At 47.7% G+C, this 14,950-nt stretch overlaps 1 protein-coding gene across 1 annotated transcript in view; it reads left to right on the top strand.

Annotated features, from left to right (window-relative positions):
- The window catches only part of LOC146337851 (B-cell receptor CD22-like), a 44,749-nt gene extending 34,216 nt beyond the window's left edge, over positions 1 to 10,533 (top strand). The window contains exons 10-12 of the mRNA XM_084815354.1: positions 6,008 to 6,284; positions 8,403 to 8,460; positions 10,121 to 10,533. Of these exons, the coding sequence (XP_084671480.1) occupies positions 6,008 to 6,284; positions 8,403 to 8,454 (329 nt within the window). The 3' untranslated portion in view covers positions 8,455 to 8,460; positions 10,121 to 10,533. The remainder of the gene's footprint in view (positions 1 to 6,007; positions 6,285 to 8,402; positions 8,461 to 10,120) is intronic.
- Positions 10,534 to 14,950: the final 4,417 nt, after the last annotated feature.

Genomic DNA, 14,950 nt, shown 5'->3' with positions numbered 1-14,950 from the left:
ATACAAACATTTTGCAGATATCAAACATTTCTATACTTACATTTATACTTTTGAATTTCAGCTTTTCCTTTAAATTTTGCTTTTCAAAATCCACCTTGGAATTTAAGAAGGCACAGGACCCCACACAAATTAAGAACGAGCACCACAGTCTACATCATCACAAGGCACCGAAACTGGTCCAGGGATTGGCACTAACCTTTACAGAAGCAACATGCTCAGGAATTCCTCAGGTTGTGTCTAGGCATGTCTGTCCCGGTGAAGTTCAGCCCTTTTTGGGCTCAACAGACTCCCACTAAGCACCCAACTCGGCTCGCATCTGGGAACTTTTCAATTTTTAAAAAATGCATAAAAAGAAATCTGAGCAAATCGCAGCTGCAATTTGTGCATTTTAAGCAAATTTCAGCAAGCATTTGTGTAATTTATGCAAATTGCAAGTGCAATTTATGTAAATTTCTTTTTGCACAAATTAAAAAAACCTTTGAAAATCCGTAAACTGGCTCAACTTGATGAAGATCGAGTCAGGGTAGTTCACAGGGAAACAAGCTGAAGTCTCGGGGGCCGAACTGATGAAAGTAGGGATGGCGGAGAATTTCTCCATGAATCTCCAGAAGGCCGAATGCCAACGCATTCGGCTCCCCGAAATTGGTGGTGAAATTCTCCGCCAGCCCCCCGCCCCCCCCGGGATGGGACTTACCTCGTGCGAATGTCCCTCTTGGCGGCGGCGTTTCGGCGGTGTTTCGGCATGGGCGGCGGCCGGTCTTCTGACTGGCCGCCGCTGCTGCCATTGCAAAATAAAAAAGGAAAGTAAAAACAAAACAAAACACACCCATGATAGGCTACGTAATGATTTACGTAGCCTATCACGGCTAGATTTCCAAAGTCAGCCGTGATAGGCTACGTAAATCGTCATGTAGCCTATCACGGGTGACTTTGAAAAAAAAAAAATGCGTATGCAAATGGTGGCACCCATGGGGCGCCGCCATTTGTGTTCCTTAGTTTGGCACGTCTAGTCTACGTAAAGATTTACATAGACTATGGCGAAAATAAGGGCAATTCAAATAGCATTCCCTTATTTTTGCCGTAGTCTACGTAGACTAGACATGCCAAACTAAGGAACGCAAATGGCGGTGCCCCATGGGCGCCGCCATTTGCGTATGCACTTTTTTGTTTTTTCAAAGTCACCTGTGATAGGCTACGTGACGATTTACATAGCCTATCACGGCTGACTTTGGAAATCTAGCCGTGATAGGCTACGTAAATCGTTACGTAGCCTATCACGGTTTTTTTTTTTTTTACTTTACTTTTTTTTTCGTGGCTGGGTAGACGGGGCGCTCCTCCCCGGCCTGAATTTCTGTGGCGAGGGATGGGGCGCCTTCCCCCCGGCCTGAATTTTGGCCGGGCGAGGCGGGGCGCCTCCCTCCCCTCGCCTGAACTTGGGGGGGAGAACCGAAGCGCCTCCCCCCCCACCGCAAAGCAAGCTGCGGGACCAGGTAAGTCCCTTTCGTCCATCCCTAGATGAAAGCTCCCTGGATTGATTCCTCCAACATCCCTATCTGTGTCTGGAATAGGTAGGGCCTGTAAGATGTAAGAGGGTGGGGTGCACAACTTCCTGTGGGGTCAGGGGGTGGGGCACATAACTTCCCAGAATGATGCAGATGACTCTGGGGTGCACTTTCATTGTGTACTGGAGCAACACTGATGGGTATGAACGGCTCTGGCTTCTTCCTACTGAATCGAGCATTGTAGGCAATCCTTAATCTCCATTCACTCTGGCTGGGGATGTACGAATCCCCTACCTGCCAGTCCAGAGGGGGGGTCCACGGGGGGGAGCCAATCCATTCCTCCCCCCCGGAATCCTTGCTGGCCGGCTCTACTCCATGGTGATTCTGCGGAGCTGCTGGCCGGCTCCATACAGCAAGTGATATGGCTGCCATTGCTGTGCCGTATTGCTGAGCACTCACTGCAGGAAGGGATCCAGATGCAAATGGTGTCCACTATGCCATTTGTGTCCCTGTTTTTTCACGCAATAAGCTACGCAAATATCTATGTAAATATAAATGCGTAGCCTATCGCGTGAAAAAACAGGGACGCAAATGGCGTGGCAGACGCCATTTGCAGCCATAAAGGTCGTGATTTAAGCTAAACGCAGCCATTAACGGCTGCATTGACCTTAATCTAAGATGTTTACAGCCGCAAATGGTGTACTGGATACCATTTGCGTCTGGAGACAGTCCCCCTCAGTCAGCAATATGGCAATGGCGGCTTTATCACTGGCACTCTGGAGCCGGCCGGCGGCTCCACAGGATTGCTGCGAGGAGGATCCAGCTCCGGATGGGTCCTCAGGGAGGTGGAGGTGAGTGGTGCCATTCTGCCATGGACTCGGGGGGGGGCAGATTCTTTAGAATCCATCCTCATTGGGGTGCGTGGCGGAATTTTCCGCCATCCCTAACTCTGGCCAACAGATTTTGCTGGGCCTTCTTTCAAACAAGGATGTGGAGGGTTGCAGTCTAGGAATGAAAGAGGGAATAAAAGAATGAGCAAGATGGAGAAGTAAAATTTGCACACACACAAAAGAAAAGGCATTACATAGGCTTGCCTCTAATAAATACAAGTTGCAGGAATAGAAGACACCTAATGGGACTGCTGACCTATTTTTTGGCTTTGAACAATATCCCTGCCCATAACAGAATCCATAACAGAAGCAACTTTTGAAAATCCTCTCAGATTCCAAAATATCTGGTAGGGATGTCAGAGAAATCCGCTGTGGATTCAAATGAGGCCAGATTCTTTGGAATCTGGCCTCAGGAATCCGCAGTGGATTGGGGCCACTTACCTCCGCTCCAGGAGGACTGGAGGTGGAACAGTAGCGGGCTGCTTCTTGCCATCCAGAGCCGTTCACCTCCTCCCTGTCCCTGCTGATTGCTTTTTTTTTTTTTTTAAGACATGGCAATCAGGAGGATGTGCCCATAGACCTAGATGCAAAACAGAGCCATGAATCTTGCATATAAGCCTATGGGCACATAGACTTAGACACAAGATTCATGACTTTATTTGCATCTAAGTCTATGGGCACATCCTCCCGATCGCCTTTTTTTTTTTTAAAGACATGGCAATAGGCAGGGACAGGGAGGAGGCAAATGGCTCTGGCTGGCAGGAGGGGGAGGTAAGTGTGGCCCCCAAGCCAGTCCCCGCCCCCTGGAATCGGAGCGGAGCCGCTCTGGAGGATTCCAGGGGGAGGAACGGATCGCCTCCCCCCTCCAGGGATTCCCCACCGGAACAGACAATGGGGAATCCATACACCCCTAATATCTGGCCATGTGGCAAGGTGTTGAGGAACTGCTATTTGAAGAATGGAAATCTAATGCCTGCTTGGACAAGTAGAACTCATTGACCTGGTTAGTAAGCCACCGTGGGTTAATTAATCCATGACGCTACATGTAGACTGACATTTTGAATATGCCAGCAGCAGCATCCACATGCTGTGGCTTGTCATGTCATGCGAATCCAGGCAGTGTGGGCTATTTGAAGGTTAAACAACCCTCAGATAACCCTTTGAGGGTTAAACAACCCTTGGATAACCCTAGAACAGGTTGTTGTAGGGTTATCTTATGGTTTTTTAACCCTGAAATAATCCACACTGCCTGGATTTGCATGACATGACAAGCCACGGTGTGTGCCGTGGCTTGTGACATGCATACAGGCCCAGCGTGTGGTTCTTTGGATCCGGACCAATGCATTTATATACACTATATAAAGGTTCATATGACATATATATAGTATATTGTATACTATTACTAGGGATGTGTGAAAGTCACTTACCTTTTTGAAGGGGTGATCCGCAACTCCCCCCAAAGTCCTAACCTGGCTGGCTCCGCTCCGCAGCAACTCTGCGGAGCCGCCAGCCAGGTGCATTCGCAGGCGTGCGGAGCCTGTGGATGCAAATGGAGGCGGCTACGGCGGCCGCCATTTGTGTTCCCTTTTTTTGCTGTGATAGGCTACGTAAATATTTACGTAGCCTATCACAGCCTCCGCAGGGATGCAAATGGCATCCCTGCGTTAGCCGTGATAGACTATGTAAGTATTTATGTAGCCTATCACGGCAAAACTGGGGAAGCATTCACAAAGCATTCACAAATGGGGAAGCATTCACAAAGCAGCGTGAACAGCACCAGGTAAGTGCTCTGTTTCGTGCGCCTTTCGCGGGGTGATGGGGCGGGGAGGCTTTGTTCCGCCATGGATTTCGGGGGGCTGAATGCACTTCATTCTGCCCCGCCACCCCGCGAAAACCCTGCGAAACGGAGCCTACCTGGCTGTGGCTCCGGCAGCGGCAGTGGCTCCGGCAGCGGCTCCAGCGGCGGAGCCATTTGCATCCCTGGCAAGCCGTGATAGGCTACGTAAGTATGTATGTAGTCTATCACGGCTCAGGGCAGGGACGCAAATGGCGCAGCCTTTTGCTGTGATAGGCTACGTAAATATATACATAGCCTATCACGGCAATAGGAAGGAACGCAAATGGTGGCCACTGTAGCCATCGCCATTTGCGTCCGTCTCTTTAGCCATGATAGGCTATGCATATATTTACGTAGGCTAAAGACACGGACGCAAATGGCGGCAGCTATGGCCGCTGCCATTTGTGTCCCTGTGCAGCCCAGTGGCCGGATGTCCAGCTGCGGGCGGCTCTGGCGGCTCTGCGGAGTCGCCGTGGAGCAGAGCCAGCTGGGGAGGATTCTGGGGGGAGGGACGGAGCACCTCCCCCCCCATGGATTGCCCGGCGCAGAGCCAGGTATGAGTTTTGTACATCCCTATTCTTTCACTCTTGTGTGTCTGTGTCCATGTGTGTGTGTGTGTGTGTGCTTGGTTGTTGTTCCACCAACACTATATGTCCAGATTTCAAGGCAGTGTTGAAAAAGTACGAGACACATAGTATTTATATTAATTACCTTCTTATTCCAATAACAGTCCACTGTGTGGCAAAGCAATCCAGTGCAATATGAGGCATTTTTGGGGTGTTGGCAGGGATAGAGGTGGGGAGAAGTTACGGCTCCTTGCTCTGGGAGTTTTCCTGGAAAAACTCAGATTTCACCTGCACCTAGCACACAAGCCAGTGGGCCAAACTGCCTTGGTTTTGGGGGGTGCAATGCCCTCAAGGGGGGCTGGGAGAGGCCAAGGTGTCTTGTGCATGTGTGGAAACAGGGTGAAGTTACAGCTCTTTGCTTTGAGAGTTTCTGTGGAAAACATCAGATTTTAACTCCATGTAGCACAAAAAGCTCTTGGCCAAACTGTCTCAATTTTTTCAGGTGGTTTCCTCTCCAAGGGGGTGGAGGGATCTCCAAATCTCATGCCTGTATCGTAAAAACTTAAAATATTATGACCGTTTGTGTTTTCCCATGGAAGTCAATGGGAAAACGCCAAAAATGGGCAATCCAGATATCCGAATCTCGCTTCAGATTCAGATCCGAATCAGAGCGGGGGATGTCTGAATACATCCGAGGTAGATAGGGGTCACTTCTGAGGATCTGAAGCAGCATCTGAACCAGATTGGGGGGTCCGTGCACAGACCTACAAATAATTATGTAAGAAGATTTGTAACAATTTACATAATTTGTCTTAGTACCTAACATTTAGCATATTGTCCCCCATTCCATTCAACTTTTCCTCAGCAGAAATGTGCATATTTTCTTATGAATAAATATGTGTAAATTTTGGGAAAGTAAAAAACGAACAAAATGGAAGTCCATTGATTCCTCCTACACAGGAGATTCCGTAGGTCGGATTCTTAGAAATGCGAGCTCATTTTAGTCTGTCTCAAATTTCTCCCTCATCCCTAATTCATACAATTAATGTCACAGCTAGTTTAGCCCTAAGATTGCTATACTGGGCAACTTAGCTTTACCACAGTGGAGTACCATAATGCAGATCTCTTGCTGGTTTGGCCTTTGGGGGTTTGAATGTTCTGAAAGGGGTGGGCCTGCATGCAATGTTTCTTGCTTGTTCTGTCTTCCTGCAGTTGCCCCCAAGGACGTGATAGTTGTGCAAGAGCCAGATGAGCAGAAGGTTGTGGTAGGCCAACCTCTTAAGCTGAGATGCGAAGCGGGAAAGGCAAACCCCCAGAACCTCACCTACGCGTGGTACAAGGATGGGCAACGGCTGAGGCTCGACTCTGCAGCTGCCACACTGACCATCCAGGAAGTGAGATTAGAGGATGCTGCTGCTTACCACTGTGAAGTCAACAACACTGTGGGAGCATCACGATCCTCACAAGTTGAGGTGAATTCATCGTGCAAGTAAGAAAATGAGAGCACCGTGAAAATGGACTCATGATTAGGGGTGTACGAAACCCAGCTTACCTGGCTCCGCCGGGCTCCACAGGTGGGGGGAGGTGCTCTGTCCCTCCCCCCGGAATCCTCGCTGGGGGGGAGGCGCTCCGTGCCTCCCCCCCGGAATCCTGGCCGCCCGCCCGCAGATGGACATCCGGCCGCTGGGCAGCCCTGCAGGGACGCAAATGGCGGCTGTCGTAGCTGCTGTCATTTGCATCCCTGCAGTGAGCCGTGATAGGCTACGTAAATATTTAAGTAGCCTATCATGGCAGGGGGAAAACCCCAGCATATGCAAATGGCTGTAGCCACTGCCATTTGCGTACGCTGGTTTTTTTTCCCTCTGCCGTGATAGGCTACGTAAATATTTACGTAGCCTATGATGGCAGGGGGAAAAAAACCCCAGCGTACACAAACGGTGGTAGCCACCACCATTTGTGTACGCTGGGTTCCCCCCCCCCACCGTGATAGGCTACGTGAATACTTACGTAGCCTATCACAGCCTCCGCAGGGATGCAAATGGCGTCCCTGTGTTAGCCGTGATAGACTACATAAGTATTTATGTAGCCTATCACGGCTGAAGAAGGAGGAAGTGAATGGCAGTTGCAGGATGGCCCCCATTCGCACAGCAGTGCGGACGGGAGCAGGTAAGTGCTCTGTTTTGCACGCCTTTCGTGGGGTGGGGGTGGCGGGCACTTCGTCCCGTGCGCCTTTCATGGGTTGAGGGGGCGGGGGCTTTGTTCCACGATGGTTTTCGGGGGGCCGAATGCACTGGCATTCGGCCTCACCGAGATCCGTCGCAGAATTCTCTGACATCCCTACTCATGATAACACCCACACGTCTGATTCCTTTGCTCTAACTCCTCTACGCATGGGTCATATTCCTTCCCACAACTGAGCAAACCCCCCCACCTGGTCAGCATGCATGTCTTCTGTTTACCAGCCACTGGTGGTACACATTTGTGCTACATTTTGAGGCAGAGAGTAGGGATGCTGTCTCCACACCTCAGCTCAGACAAAACCCTGCCCCCTTGAGTTGGAGGACCATACCTCCCTGAGGAAAAGCAGAGTGGCCTTCTCCACACATAGGGTAGCAGAACTAAAACGAACCTTGACTGTGATAAACTCCCTTCCTGACAAGACCTTGTAGAGTCAGTTTAGCATCTCTGCATTCCCTGAGAGAGCTAATCGCTCCCAGCCTTGACCTCACTTTAGGGAGAGCTAACTCATCACAGAGGTCAAAGGTTTTGTTTTTTGTTTTTACTATACCTTCTCACCAGCTCAATAAATCTGTCACCTATCACTGCAACCTCCATCAATCCCTGGAAAACAAATTTTGGCAGGGATATATGAGAATTTCATTTTTGCTCGCGAAACATGCAAGCATGCCCTGTTTGAAGCTCTGAACACGAGTGCAAAGGTGAGCATGGATCAGCCAAAAATATTTGCAAATTGTCAGACATGTACCGGGGTTTGTCTTGTTCCTGATTCCTAGTTCAATTTGCACAAATTTCCTCAGTAGACTGAATCAGTCCCGCTTCAGTCAATGGAGAAAATTTGTGCAAATTTGGGGAGATATGCGCAATTCTCCTGTTTGATTGCTGCTCAATTTGTGCAAGTTTTGCATTTGTGCAGAGAGAGCAGTGACTACAAATGCAAATGGGAATCAGGCACAAGACAAATGGCAAGAAAATGTTCGGGGGATCCTAGAGATCTCGGACATCACTCGTTCGACCATCCCTATGTAATCACCACTCTCCACCACTTGGACCTCCAGCTCTCGCTCTTCCATGCCTCTTCCCTGTCTATCTCTCCCCCAATTTTTATATACAGCCTCTACAGCTTGAACTCCCTACTCATCCCTGGTGTCCCATCCTCACCCATTTCTGGCCTCCACCCTGCAAAATCATTCACATTGGCAAAGTTAGACATTGCCACATTTAAACTTTTGGATTAAAAAAAAAATCAACCTTTTGCTTTTGAAATTCAGGTTGGATTTTTGAAGAGCCTATAGAGCCAGGGATGGGCTGTAAGAGCAGGGGTGAGTTGTAAGACAAATGACTGACAGTGTCATTTTCTTTTTTCTAGCTCTCCATCTGAAGATGTTGCCTTATGCTACATCTGGGCAACGATTCCATAGCTTAGGGTAGTATTTATTTTATTTATTTATTCATGGCATTTATATATTGCTGAATATAATAAAAATCTCTCAGTGTTTCACAATATTAAGCAGTAAGCAGTAGTAGTCTGAATATATTTCTTTCTTAGACTTTAAAATTGGAGGGGTGTGTGTGTGTGTGTATGTATGTGCGTGCATATATTGTAAGATGCCTTTTTATTGAATTTCTCAAAGTAACTATGAACTGTAACAAATCAAAATACATCACATGTGAATCAATTTCTTTACAGTCTTTCTGATGACTCAGGATCTCTATTTGGTTCAAGCAAGATTGTCTGATAAAGTCATCACTCATCATCCTAAAAGATCATGCCATAGCGTTCCATGTGTCTTCTTAGGAAGATGTTGTGTATTCTTCTCCATATTGGCAAATTGACTGAATGGATACATGTTCCATAAAAAGTGCCAGTTTCTACTTGGCCTCTTTGTATCTGAAGCTGTTAGTGAGTTTCTCCATTAGCGCAAGTTCCCAAATGTTGTTTCCCAATGATAAGAGAAAGTTCATTTGCTGATTTCCAGTTAGCAGCTATGACCAAGCTGGCTGCTGTCCAGAAAAAAAATCAGGAGGTCTTTATGTCTTATTTGTGTGTTACAGTCCATATAAAGAGATAGGAGTCCCAGTTTTGCAGATAGTGTTATATTTTCTTGTAAGATGCTTTGTGGTCATAGTCTCTCTGTGTCTCTCTACACTTCAGCCCCTGAGATATCTGCTGCTTGCCTTTAACTGCCCATGATTCTCCACACTTTTAAATCCCCAGTTCTTCCTCTTCTTCCTTTTCCCTCATCTTTGTTGACTTTCCAGCATCAGATACCTTTTAAAAAAAAATTGTTTCAGGCCCCTTAATTTTTAGCTGCTGCCTGGTTTACGTTTAACAATATATTAAAAGCTACATTTTAAAAGGGTCCTTCTCCATGCTTTAATTGCTTTGATATTTATCTCTCCCTTTAGAATAATGTTTTAAATTATTGTTGTTGCTGCTTTGACATTCTTTGACATTCTTTTTCTTTTAAATGATGTTGATTATGTTATTGGCTTTATTATTGGTTTTACTGTGTTTGATTTTCTTATGTATCAAAGCCCTGAGAGCTTTGGCTAGAGGGTGACTCATAAACTGAATAAAAATAAATAAATCTTCCCAGACACTCAGTGATGTCAGAGCCACCTGGGAAGATTTGTGTTCCCTTGAGAAATTAGAAGCCCAGGCCCTACAGGATCATATGATCTTCCTCTCCCAGAAGACAGCCCATGGTTGCTTTTCCTGCAGTGCAAAAGTGGTTAGGCTTTTTTAAACAAACAAACAAACAAAACAAAACTGTGAATAGTGTAATGTCTTGTTCGGTGCTTGAGCAATCTGTTACAGTACTGATAGAGATGACACAATATGTTTTGGTGTCTGAGACAGAAGAGCTAAATGGGACCTCTTCCCCCCTGCCACTAAATAGTGGTAAAATATAATAATCCGAATAATTGACAATTTGTTACTCTTTAATGGTACTCCAAAATATGTTATCGGAGGTGGGCTGCCTTGTCTTAATGTCTTATGTTAGGGCTGGTCCAGACTATTAACAGCCATGTCTTATTTCTTTCCCCTTTCCCCTGAACATGTGGTTTTAACTGGCTTCAAAGAATTAACCTCTATAGTTGGCAAGTTCATCGACCAGCTTCTGAGAGAAAAGCACCCTGAAGCAGATCCTGGCTGTGTCTGACAGGAGTAGTCAGAAGAAGCAGTAAAGGAGGAAGCAACATTCGAACTCCTTTCACAGCAGTTTTGATTTTTCTGCCTTACTTTCCATTCTTGTTTCAAAACATTACTTTGTGTTAACATCTGTCCTTTTTTCTTTAAAAAAAAATAATTATTCATTGCTAAAAATTTCATTCAAGAACACCTTGCTTTAAAAACTGACTCAGAGCAGAGATGAATATTCACATTAAAAAAAAAATTGCCTTGAAATATACACTTTTGAGGGCGTGACTTTTTGAGTTAAGTAATCAGAACTCAGACTCTTGAAAAAGCAATTAAAATATATATATTTATATGGAGATGTTTCATGTCTCTTCCGCAAATAACTTTTCTGTTGGTATTATCAACTGTGATGTCCTCAGATATGATCATATAGGCCTACATATCCAATCAGATACATGTTACCTCAAAAGTGCTGGGGGGGTTGTCTGATTCCATATTCAGACAATATAGCCACAAAGTTAGCACCTCGATGTGATCTTAGTCAAAAGGAGGGAGTTTATCAGCTCATAACAAATTACTAAATGTCTCCTAATTCCTCAACCTAGTAATAGTCAAGTGAGGTGTCCCCCAGTTACCAAAACCTGGAAGATACTATTGAGTGCTGAAGACAGTGTGTCTTCAGAATTAGATATATCTCTCCCCAAGCTCTACATATAGGGAAAATACAAGAGTGGGGAGAGGACGGGTGCAGTTTTGTGAAAGGCAGCTCTTGCTTCTAATCACAGTGCATGGTTTTACCTGGGGGTGTCGCCACAAGCGATTTACTGTGAGTTGGCTACATTTGGAGGTTGTTCAGGGCACATGATGTTATTTATTTATTTATTTATTTATTTATTTATTTCTATACCGCCCAATAGCCGAAGCTCTCTGGGCGGTTCACAAAAATTAAAACCAAACAACACACAATAAAACAATTTAAAATATATAGAATATTAAAACCACAATATAACAATACAACCACAATAAAACCTAGCAGCAGTGCAGGAGTTTAAAATACAGATTTAAAACGGCAAAGCTAAAAATTTAGAAAGCTAAAATGCTAAAATGCCTGGGAAAATAAAATGGTCTTCACCTGGTGCCGAAAGGAATACAATGTAGATGCCAGGCGAACCTCACTAGGGAGCTCATTCCAGAGCCAGGGTGCCACAGCAGAAAAAGCCCTCCTCCTAGTAGCTACCTGCCTCACTTCCTTTGGCAGGGGCTCATGGAGAAGGGCCGCTGATGATGATCTTAAGGTCCGGGCAGGTACATATGGGAGGAGGCGATCCTTCAGGTAACCTGGCCCCAAGCCGTTAAGGGCTTTGAATGTTAACACCAGCACTTTGAATCCGGCCTGGAAATGGACTGGCAGCCAGCCAGTGCAGCTGGAAAAGTACTGGCATAATATGAGCTCACAGGCCAGTCCCTGTTAACAATCTTGCTGCCCTATTTTGGACCAGCTGAAGTTTCCGGACCGTTTTCAAAGGCAGCCCCACGTATAACGCATTGCAGTAATCCAGACGAGAAGTTATCAGAGCATGGAGAACTGTAGCTAGGCTATCTTTGTCCAGATAAGGGCGTAGTTGGTATACCAGCCTAAGCTGATAAGAAGTGCTCCGTGCCACTGAGTTCACCTGTGCCTCAAGTGACAGTTCTGGATCCAAGAGCACCCCCAAACTATGAACCTGATCCTTTAGGGGGAGTGCAACCCCCTCCAGAACAGGTTGAATATCACCTAGCCGGGCAGACGAACCACCCACTAACAGTACCTCCGTCTTGTCTGGATTAAGTTTCAGTTTATTGGCCCTCATCCAGTCCATTACCGTGCCCAGGCACTGATTCAGAACAGCCACTGCCTCACCTGGTTTTGATGAGAAAGAGAGGTAGAGCTGGGTGTCATCTGCATATTGATGGCACCTCAGCCCACACCTCCGGATAACCTCCCCCAGTAGTTTCATGTAGATGTTAAACAGCATAGGGGATAAAATAGAGCCCTGTGGAACCCCATGGCACAATTGCCATGGCACAGAGCAATAATCCCCCAGCACCACCTTCTGGAATCGGCCATCCAAGTAGGAGCGGAACCACTGTAGTGCAGTGCCTCCAACTCCTAACCCAGACAACCTATCCAGAAGGATACCATGGTTGATGGTATTGAAAGCCGCTGAGAGGTCCAGGAGAATCAACAAGGTCGCACTCCCCCTGTCCCTCTCCTGGCAGAGGTCATCCCACAGGGCGACCAAGGCAGTTTCTGCTCCAAAACCAGGCCTGAAGCCCGATTGAAATGGATCTAGATAATCCGTTTCATTCAACAGTGCCTGGAGCTGTCCTACAACCACCCGCTCAAGCACCTTGCCCAGGAAGGATGATGTTGGTCACTGGCCTATAATTGTTAACATCCTCTGGGTCCAGGTTAGGCTTTTTCAGGAGTGGTCTAATTACCGCCTCTTTTAAAGTGGCAGGCAGCACTCCCTCTCTCAAGGAGGAATTTACAACCTCCTGGACCCAGCCAGACATCCCCTCCTTGTTTGATTTAATAAGCCATGAAGGGCAAGGGTCAAGCACACAAGTGGTCGATCGGACTTGGCCAAGCACCTTGTCCGCATCCTCAGGCCTCACTAACTGAAACTCATCCAATAAAACTGGACCAGACGTTGCTCTGAACGCCTCTACCAATGGAACTGCATTAATGGTGGTGTCCAATTCATGACGAATCTGAGCGACTTTATCCTCAAAGTGCCGTGCAAACTCGTCACAGCGTGCTACTGAGGTTTCCACCGTCTCTCTCCCTGGCCCAGAATGTAACAGGCCTCGAACCACTCGGAAAAGCTCTGCTGGACGACACTGAGAAGATGCAATGCGGGTGGAAAAGAACTGTCTCTTTGCCATCCTCATCGCCACAGAGTAGGCTTGATAGTGGGCTCTTACCTGTGTTCGGTCAGACTCAGCACGAGTTTTCCTCCACCTGCGTTCTAGCCGTCTCCCCTCTTGCTTCATTGCCCTCAGCTCAGGTGTATACCAAGGAGCTGGCTGGGCTCTGCTCAAAGGGAGAGGGCGCTTGGGCGCGATCGTGTCAACCGCCCGAGTCATCTCTGCATTCCACAGAGCGACCTGGACTTCAACAGGAGCACCAGCCATACCAGCAGGAAAATCCCCCAGAGCCCTCTGGAATTCATCGGAATCCATTAATCTCCAGGGGAGGACCATTTTAATAGGTCCCCCACCCTTGCAGAGGGGGAAGGCTGCCAGGAATCTAAACCTCAGCAGGAAGTGATCTGTCCATGACAAAGGGACAGATGTTAATTCCTCCACTTTCAGATCACCATCCTCCTGCCCAGTCAAGAAAACCAGATCAAGCATGTGTCCTTTTATATGTGTTGGGCCGATGACATGTTGGGACAGCCCCATGGTTGTCATGGCAGCCATGAAGTCCTGAGCCACCCCGGATACAGCGGCCTCGGCATGGAAGTTGAGATCCCCCAGGACCATCATCCTAGGGGTCCTCAACACTGAGACCACCTCCATCAGCTCAGGCAGGGAGTATGATGGGCAGCGGGGTGGGCGGTACACCAACAGAATCCCTAATCTGTCCCGGGTACCCAACACAAGGTACAGACACTCAAGGTCTGCACTCGAATGAGCAGGAAGCCTGGAGAGGGAGATTGAATTCCTATAGACCATGGCAACCCCCCCCTCCCCGACCCTCAAGTCGGTGTTGGTGCTGCACCGAGCACCCAGGAGGGCACAGCTGGGAGAGAGTGACCCCTCCCAGTTCCCCCACCCAGGTCTCAGTAATACATGCCAGGTCAGCCCCCTCGTCCACAATCAAATCATGGATGAGGGAAATTTTATTTTGGGCCGACCTGGCATTCAGCAGCAGCACCACCAGACCCGAGGGCAGACTGGTAAGGCTGCCAGGAACCATCAGGTTGGGGGAAGAACCAGAAGAGGGGACAGCTGTAAGGTGTCTAGCCCCTCTTCTCCTCAGCTGGCCTGTTAATCCCCCAACGCCATACCTCCCCCTGCCCGTGAACACAGTTATGGTGGCACCTCCCTGACCCCCTGAGTTGCCCAATAGTCCTCCCAGGCACATATTAAAATGTTAGAGTATAAAATGATTCAACAGTGTAAAAGAATATAAAAAATAAAAGAGATAAAAGAGAACAGCAGCTAAGAAGGAGCAGATAAAGTCCATGTTTGCCCCTTTCCCCCTTGTCTTTAAAGCTGCTGCCCTCTGCTGCTGCTGCTATTTGCTGCTGGTATCTGTGGCTGCTGGTGTCTCTAGAGAGGCAGGTGGGTGGGTCTTCAGATCCTACGTGACTCCAAGTGCGACGGTAAGTGCGCACTTAGCGTCGCACTTGGTGCAACGCCGAGGCGCTGCCTCTGGCAGCCCCGCCTTAAGTACCTGTTGGCGGGGGCAGAAGCAGGCTCAGGATCCACCTGGTGCAGCTGCTGGCTGGTCCTCCTTCCCCCAGGCTCCTTCCCTGGCCATCCCATAGCCATCCTGCAGATTTTCGTGGAAAAAACTGGTTTTTCTGGCTACTTTTAGTTCAATTCTTTTCCTTAATTCAGCTTGTCTGCACTTCTGTTGTGGTGTGTCCAAGCCCCCCGCATTTACTTTGGCATGATAGCCCTGCCCAAGGGTGTGTCCTTCACCTGGCCATGACCTCATTGACCCTGGTCAAGGGGTGTTCCCCCAGTGTTTCCTGTCCCTGTTTTCCCAATGTTTCCAC

This window comes from Heloderma suspectum, chromosome 10, assembly GCF_057233095.1.
Source record: "Heloderma suspectum isolate Gila_16-S chromosome 10, 16-S_ref, whole genome shotgun sequence".
Taxonomy (NCBI): Eukaryota; Metazoa; Chordata; class Lepidosauria; order Squamata; family Helodermatidae; genus Heloderma; species Heloderma suspectum.
The sequence above is the reverse complement of the archived record's forward strand: the minus strand, read 5'-3'. Positions and strand labels throughout refer to the sequence as shown.